The 8,633-nt window shown below is 47.1% G+C and overlaps 1 protein-coding gene across 2 annotated transcripts in view; it reads left to right on the top strand.

Moving 5' to 3' along the window:
- The first annotated feature begins 6,024 nt into the window (after nt 1-6,024).
- Nucleotides 6,025-8,633, top strand: part of Hm13 (histocompatibility minor 13) — a 35,361-nt gene continuing 32,752 nt past the window's right edge. Inside the window, exon 1 of one of the 2 annotated variants that reach the window (XM_085697211.2) lies at nt 6,025-6,318. In XM_085697211.2, coding sequence (XP_085553337.1) covers nt 6,136-6,318 — 183 coding nt within the window. In that variant the 5' untranslated portion in view covers nt 6,025-6,135. The remainder of the gene's footprint in view (nt 6,319-8,633) is intronic. The other variant, XM_048445594.3, reaches the window with a different exon arrangement.

Raw genomic sequence — 8,633 nt, 5'->3', positions numbered from 1 at the left:
TAAACCTGTAAGAATGGCCAAGATCAAAAACACTGATGACAACTTATGCTGAAGAGATTGTGGAGTAAAGTGAACACTTCTGCATTGCTGGTGGGAATGCAAGCTGGTACAACCCCTTTGGATGTCAGCGTGGTGATTTCTTAGAAAATTAGGAAACAACCTTCCTCAAGACCCAGCAATACCACTTTTAGGTATATATCCAAAGGATGTTCAGTCATACCAAAAGGACATGTGCTCCATTATGTTCACAGAAGCTTTGTTTGTCATAGCCAGAACCTGGAAACAACCTAAATGCCCCTCAATCGAAGAATGAATAAGGAAAATGTGGTACATTTACACAATGGAATACTACACCGCAGAAAAAAATAACGACAGCTTGAATTTTGCAGGAAAATGGATGGAGCTAGAAAACATTATTTTGAGTGAGGTAACCCAGACACAGAAAGACAATTATCACATGTACTCACTCATAGGTGGTTTTTTAACATAAAGCAAAGAAAAACAGCCTACAAAACACAATCCCAGAGAACTTAGACAACAATGCAGACACTAAGAGAGACTTACATAGATCTAATCTACATGGGAAGTAGATAGTAGGAAAAGACAAGATCTCCTGAGTAAATTGGGTGCATACGGACCTTGGGAAAGAGTTGAAGAGGGGAGGGGAGAGACAGGGAGGGGAGCAGAGAAAATTGTAGAGCTCAATAAAAAAAAAAAGGGAAAAAAAAAAAGACGAGCAGATGTCCCTGAGCCAGGACTCACCTATGTCCCCGTTTGCCAAGATCTATAAATGTCAGCCAATTAGGGTCCTGAAGCCTGGAAATCCCCTCACCCAACCTCTACTATGATAAAAAAAAATCCCTGCACTTGGCACCCTCTGCTCTCAACTGCTGCGTCAGACAGAGTCCAAGCTTAAACCTAAGTAAAGGTCCTTTGTTTTTACATACGAGCACAGAATCCATGGTGGTTTTGGGGGGACTCTGCGATCTGGGAGTAACATTGGCTTTGTTGGAGGAAGTCTGTCACTGTGGAGGCAGATTTTGGGGTCTCGTATAATGCTCAAGTCATGTCCAGTGTCTCAGACCTCTTCCCATTGCCTGTGAGTCAAGATGTAAGAATCTCAGCTCCTTCTCTAGAAACAAGTCTGCCTGCATTCTACCTTGCTTCCTACCATGATGATAATGGACTGAACCTGTTTACTAAAGTTTCTCACCACTACCCTCAGGCCTACACACTTGCATAGAAAGGCACACAAGAACACACACACTCATAAAAATTGTGAGTACATCTAATAGGCTTATGAAGTTAAAAACAACTGGCAAACAGGCCTTAACCCCAGTACTTGGGAGCCAGGCAGATCTCTGGGATTTCAAGGCCAGTCTAATCTACTACACAGCAAGTTCCAGAACCGCCAGGTCTAAGTAGAGATATCCTACCTCAGGAAAAAAAAAAGGAAAGAAAGAAAGAAAAGAAAAGAAAACCTTGCAAGGAAGGAGCTAGGATGAGGAGATGAATATGCATTGCCCTGTCCTGCTGCAAATATCCAGGGATTGGTTTGACTGAGGCAGTGAAGAGATGAAGAAAGGAGAAACACATAGAAAAGCTGGGGCGAAGTGAGTTGGGCTCTCTGATGTAGAAGCCACAGCACCCTGGAAGCACAGAGTGTTTATTATAGACAGTTTAAGAGGAAGGTGGGTTATTGTACTTAGCCAAATAAAGATTAGGGGTTTTTATGGTCAGATAATCTAGGAGGTAGAGTTATTAGGTACAGTTGAACAATGGGACAGGTTTAGCCAATCTCAGTAGGAACAGTCTCTGTAGGGAGGAGTCTTCAGGACATAAATAGCGAGAGAAGACAGCTATAGTGGACACTTTCTGCACAAATTGTCAACACTCACATTCAGATCCAAGGAAGGCTTTGTCATCTCTCTGTCATCTTTCTCCCTGGGAGAGGCCGTGCCACTCCCATGGGGCAAACAATACAGGTTCACTAAGGACTTCACCCAGTATCTACACTGAATGCACATATGAAACTATTGAAGAATTAATCACAATATTATGTTTTTAAAAATTTTGGGGCTTGGGGCTGGAGAGATGGCTCAGTGGTTAAGAGCATTGCCTGCTCTTCCAAAGGTCCTGAGTTCAATTCCCGGCAACCACATGGTGGCTCACAACCATCTGTAATGAGATCTGGTGCCCTCTTCTGGCCTGAAGACATACAGACAGAATATTGTATACATAATAAATAAATAAATATTTTTTTAAAAAAAATTCGGGGGCTAGGAATATAGCTCAATTACAAAAGAGTTTATTTATCTAACACGCACAAAGCCCTGAGCTCAGTGTCCAGCACTGGATGAAACCGGATCTGGTTGCTGTGCCTGTAACTAAGCACTCCAGAGGTGGAAGCAGGGGATCAGAGCTCAGAGTCATCCTCGGCCCAAGAGACATAAGGCAGTGTCAAAAAAAGAATCTTGGGTTTATCTGTACTGCATGCAAACCAGGAACGGTTACAAGACATTCTGAGGGGCAGAGACCATTGTGCTGTGCTGTGTTATTTCGTTTAGGGCAAGATCTCACTCCATAGCCCTGGCTGTCCTGAAGCTCACTACAGGCAGGGTGCCTCGAACTCACAGAGAACAGCCTGCCTCTGCCTCTCAAGTGCTAGGATTAAAGGCGTGGGCCACCACTCGCAGTTTCAGAGACAGTTTTACAGTTTCTTTTATATCGTTCCAGTGACACTGCAGGCTCCACAATGCTAGAAGCGCATGCAGGGCTATCGGATGAAAAACAAGCAGCTAGAAGGAACAATAAATTCATTTGTACACAAATATTTGTTCATGGACTTGGCAGATAGAGCATCAAGCGTTTGTGTAGGACTTTACAGACATTCAGTCTCACAAGGATCAATGTTACTAGGTTGTCTGGGATCCTAATGAATGCTCTACCTGCAAGATTTACTGAGACAATCAAGTAAACCAACCCTGAGGAAGGAGTAGGCTGCCTAGTGACAGGGAGCACTCCTTTGTCTTAATGGGAGCCACCTGGAGAAGATGCTCCTGGAAAAGATGCTCCTGGAGAAGGTGCTCCTGCAGAAGGTGCCCCTGCAGAAGGTGCTCCTGGAGAAGGTGCTCCTAGAGGAGGTGCTCCTGGAGAAGGTGCTCCTGGAGGAGGTGCCGCTGCAGAAGGTGCTCCTGGAGATGAAACACCTGTCAATAGTAGCCTGCACCTTCAGAAGCCTGAGATTTTGCATTTCTCAGGCTCCAGACTGAAGCCAATGCAGTTCACGTTGAGCCCCAGCTTGGGGACCCCCACCTTGAGCCCCACGGTCCTAACAACCACAGTACCATTCACACAGGAGAATCCACCTTGATGCAGAAGTGTTGTTTTAATTCTTGTAACCCATAACAGATTCTTTTATTTGATCTCTTTCTTGGAGAGTCATGTCTTCTTGAAACCACTAACTTTAGGGTATCCCTACCCTCTTCTAACTCATAGGACACCCAAATACACGTAGCATACAGACACACACACATAGACACATAGTCAGAAATTTTAATCAAAAATTGAATTTGTTAAAAAAAAAATCCATCAAACTTCACTCAACGGTATATCGTTGCACCATGTGGTAGCTTGAAAATGGCCCCATAGGCTCAGCGACTGGCACTATTGGGAGGTGTGGCCTTGTTGGAGGAAGTGTGTCACTGGGGGCAGGCTTTGAAGTCTCAGAAGCTCAAACTAGGCCTAGTGGCTCGCTGTCCATTCTGGCTACCTGCTGATCCAGATGTAGAACTCCCAGCTCCTTCTCCAGCACCATTTCTGCCTGCATGGCACCATGCTTCCTCCTTGATGATAGATAACAGACTAAGCCTCTGAAACTATATGCCAAACCCAACTAAATGTTTTCCTTTATAAGAATTGCCATGGTCTGGGCTGGAGAGATGGCTCAGAGGTTAAGAGCACTGGCTGCTCTTCCAGAGATTCTGAGTTCAATTCCCAGCAACTACATGATGGTTCATAACCATCTGTAATGAGATATGATGCTCTCTTCTGGTATGTGGGTTTACATGTAGGCAGTACACAGTATACATAATAAATAAATCTTCAAAAAAATTTAAAAAAAGAATTGCATGATCATGGTGTCTCTTCACAGCAATAAAACCCTAACTAAGACACATCATTTTCTAAAAGATGAAAGAGATTAAATTTAATAAGACTGAATCTTGTGTCTGCTTGTTTGAGTCTCACTATGTAGCCTTTGCTAGCCTGGAACTCTCTATGTAGACCAAGATAGTCTCAGACTTAGAAAGATTTGGCTGCCTTTGCCCCTGGAATGCTGGGATTAAAGGCATGTGCCATCAAACCAAGCTAAGATGAATTTTTTTTTAGATTTTTTTTTTATTTTATATGTGTGACTGTCTTGCCTGCATAAATGTATTACACCATGTGCATGCTTGGTGCCCAAGGAGGTTAGAAGTGGGCATTAGAGTTCCTGGAACTAGGGTTACATACGATCAGAAGACACTATGTTGGTCCTGAGAACCGACCCCTGCCCTTGAGAGCAAACTGCTCTTAACCTCTGAACCATCATACCAGCCACAAGATTGAATTTTTTAAAGAGGGGGAGGGTTGTTGTTGCTCTGGTTTTGTTCATTTGTTGAGACAAGGTCTCACTATGTTGCCTTGGCTGGTCTCAAACTCACAGATCTACCCACCTGCCCCTGTCCCTGAGTGCTGGGCTCAAGGCATAGACCACCAAGCCTGGCCTCCAAGAGGGACTATTTAACACGCATAAACTAACTGCTTTTTAAAGCACACAAGGAATGACAACATGGCACCATTCTAGTCATCAAATGCCCACAGAAACGGCATCTGTACAATGATGTAATTAAATTTCAAAGATGAATAATTAGAACATGATGTGATGATATGATTTTAGCAAGAACTAGAAGCCTAGCCGTGGGTAAAAGAAGCACCATATTAATTGAATTGAGTATTAAAGTATGCAACATAATTTTACAAACTCTTCAGGTTTATAACCAGTTGCTTTGAAAATACTAAATTTTAGCCTGGCAGTAGAGGCACACGCTTTTAATCCCAGAACTTGGAAGGCAGAGACAGGTAGAGTTCTATGAGTTTGAGACCAACTTGGTCTACAGATGGAGTTCCAGGCAGAACTGGAACAGAGAAACCCTGTCTCAAAAAACAAAACAAAACAAAACAAAAACAAGAAAGAAAAAAAGAAAAATACTAAATTTTAGCCTAATTTTCTTTAATTAAGTGCCTAGTCAAGAAGCCAGCTGAACAAACTCATCTGCCCAGCCTTACACCCTTGCCATTATGATGAGAGCCACAGTGTTTATAAACTGTGTGGGGTTATGGAGTGGTAGGATTATTACTGCCTGGCACATAATAAGCAATTAATACATTTGCAAACCTTTCATACAGTTTCCCTATTTTGCTTTATTTTTCTCTAATTTATCTGCATCGATATGGCTTAGAATTCATACCTATATACTGACATCTTTACATTTCAAAGCTATTCTAAAAGATACATTTTAGACTTCATAATTTGTTCATTTTACCCTCTTTCCGCCTTCCTCTCCCAACTCCTGCATACTAAAATGCAAGCTTCCTGAGCACAAGGACAAGCTTTTGCTTGTTTCCTTCAGTGTCTAGTGACTAGAATATAAGTGGGACATCCCAATAAATATTTAAGGTACAAATGATCAATTGAGTATCGAATGAATGTGTGCATTCTTCTTGGTGAAGGCTGAGGATTTGTGGAGAGCAGGACAGCCTAGTCCTGAAGAAATCACCTGGGACTAAAGAATGGGTCCTCGAGTCTCAGGATGGATTACAGCCACAATGGTCCAGATCGCCTGTATGGATCGGCCCCCAAGTTGCTTAGCAACAAGCCGTCCCTCCCTCACCGCCACTAGAGGGCGATCGGGCGGCGGGGAGGGTGGTAGCGGGAACGCGCGCGCGTTCACTGCGCGGCGAGGAAAGGCGAGGAGGCACGTCATTTCCTGTTTCTTTAGGGGAACGTGGCTTTTCCCTGCAGTACCTCGCCTTCCATCTGCGTTCGTGCAGCGGCGGCCGGAGCTGGAGTCGGAACCCAAGCGTAGCCTCGCCATGGATTCGGCCCTCAGCGACCCGCACAACGGCAGCACCGAGGCCAGCAGCCCGGCCAACGGCACGACGCGGCCACCCTCCACGCCCGAGGGCATCGCGCTGGCCTACGGCAGCCTCCTGCTCATGGCGCTGCTGCCCATCTTCTTCGGCGCCCTGCGCTCAGTGCGCTGCGCCCGCGGCAAGGTAGGGTCTAGGCGAGAGCCGACGCCTTCCGCCCCCATTCCCGGCCACGGCCCCCACGAGCCTGTCCCTGCATACCCGATAACTGGCCCCCTCTCCCGCGTCACGCACCCACCGTGGCATCGATCACCATTCCCTCCACTTGCGCCCACATCTGTGGCTGGCCTTCGGTGTCCCACAATCTGGCCACTCCTAAAAGCGGGGATTAGCATTGTCCTCCGCTGCCCGCAGACAGACCCTGCCACATCCCCTCCCCCAGACCCCTTGCTTCGTGCCACAGCTGGAAACACTGCCCGCCCGACCTCAGACACAAAGGCAGGCGCTGACTCCTCGGAGCCTGCTGGCCCCAGCCAAACTGCCCCCCACCTGATGCTATGGCCAACCAGCAGCCAGGTGTTTGCACCTCACCAGAGCGATCGCTCGTTCGGTGGCTTGGATGAGCCCCAGTGTGTTCCCCACAGGTATGGCTCTGAAAGGCCCCATCTTTTGTCATCCTTCTGCTAGGAGCCATGCCTGGCCACACCCACAGTTAATTGTAGCATCCAGATTCATCCCTAGGCCCTGATTTCTGTCGCTGTGGAATCACAGCTGCATGGGTGCCTGCCAGGAACCCCTATAGCAGACCCTTCTCCCTGCCTTAACAACAAAGCCCAGGGGCGGGACCCCGGTGGCGCAGCGGTTAAAGGCGCTTTCCGCCAAGCCTGAAGACTTGAGTTAAATCCCTGGGGCGCAAATGGTGGAAGGAGAAAACCGACCCCTGCATATTTTCAGACCTCGTCACACTCATACTAAATAAGCAAATGTTAAAAAAATATATATATATAATTAAATAGAGGTGTAGCGTGATGGCACACATTTGTAAGCCTAGCACTCAGGAGCTGAGGCAGGAAATCAAAAATTCCAGGGTAGCTAGGCTACAGAGGGAGACCCAGTTGCCCAGAGAAAAAGGGGGGTGGGAGGGATGGGGTGGAATGGGGGTGGGAGAATAGAGCACCAGCTCAGCTTCTTGTCTTTTGTTCACTGTCTGGAACCAGTTCCAGCCATTCAGCTCTTGGGAATGTGGCACCTTGGTTCTCCCCAGGTTTCCATTTCTTCTTTGGTTGATTTCTTCTCCCTACTTACCACCCAGCCTTGAATCTATTCAGACTAAAGCCCAGACACTGATTCCAGAGTAGCCTTTCTCCCCAGGCCCCATTAAGACAAAATCCCTTTGCAAATTGAGTCTGCCTTCTGAATAATAGCCACTGTTGAGCTGTATGAGACTGGGGCAGACCCTGTCTTTGGTCTTTCATGACATCTGTCTCGATGGATATGTAGGGGGACTCCAGAGCCTTCCACCTTTCTCCCTCCCAAATCTCCCTGCCTTATATATTCAGCCTCTGCGGCCCATTGAAACCAACAGTTTCTCCCTTCCTGGCATCCTCAGAGTGCACAGTTCCCCACTGTTCCTCCCCCATCGAATCTGAAGGTGGTCTGGAGAGGAAGCTGCCCTGCCCAGAGAGGGCAGGCCCACAAGGCAGCTGGCGCTTTTGAAACTGCTTCAGTTCAAATTCTCAGAACACCGTCCAGTTGTGAGCAGTGGCTGAGGGCGTACCACCTTACTTTCCAAGACCAGGAAACCCACTGTTGGCTCTTTATGGGCAGATGCAGAGAGCACTTGGGCTGACCCATTTTCCTTGCTCTTCTGCCTCTCCTAAGCAAATTTCAGGTTGTCCCTAGCCTTTCTCAGTCTGGCCAGGCAGATGCTTGTTGCCAAGGCAAGTTCTGAAACGCAGAACAGGACAGGAGAGATGGAGGGCAGCATGGCATGAGGCGAGCAGCCGCTAGACTGAGTGCTTCTCTTTGTCGCCCTCTGCACATGAACCGCTCTTTGCAGGAAATACCTTCCAGGCACCAATCAAAGATGAGGGATGCCTTGTTACCAAGGAGTCGAGGAAGACCTAGCAAGGATAACTAGGTCTGTGATTGGAAGGCAGCAAATGCTGCAGTGGGCTGTAGAGGAAGGCAGAGCAGCCAGGCATCCTGACTGGGTGAGATGTACAGTTCCAGCCAGGAGAGGGCATTCTAAGCTGGAGAAAGCAAGAAAGGTACCAGAGCAGGAAGAAAGGAGGAAGGCACTTCAGGAAACAGCAGGTGGCTTAGTGTAGCAGGACACAGGGTGTGGCTAGAAGACGGGGGCCATAATCTGTCCCCAGCCTCACCCACAGAGAGGCCTTGTTAGAAGATTGAAATTACAGCAGGGCTTGCCCATTCGTTAGGGGCTTCCCAGCCCCAGTAACCAGGGTGCTCTAAGCTTATAGAACCTTTACCTGCCTTGA

This window comes from Myodes glareolus, chromosome 10 (genome assembly GCF_982192425.1).
Source record: "Myodes glareolus chromosome 10, mMyoGla1.1, whole genome shotgun sequence".
Classification (NCBI taxonomy): Eukaryota; Metazoa; Chordata; class Mammalia; order Rodentia; family Cricetidae; genus Myodes; species Myodes glareolus.
This window is presented reverse-complemented; position numbering and strand designations above follow the sequence as displayed.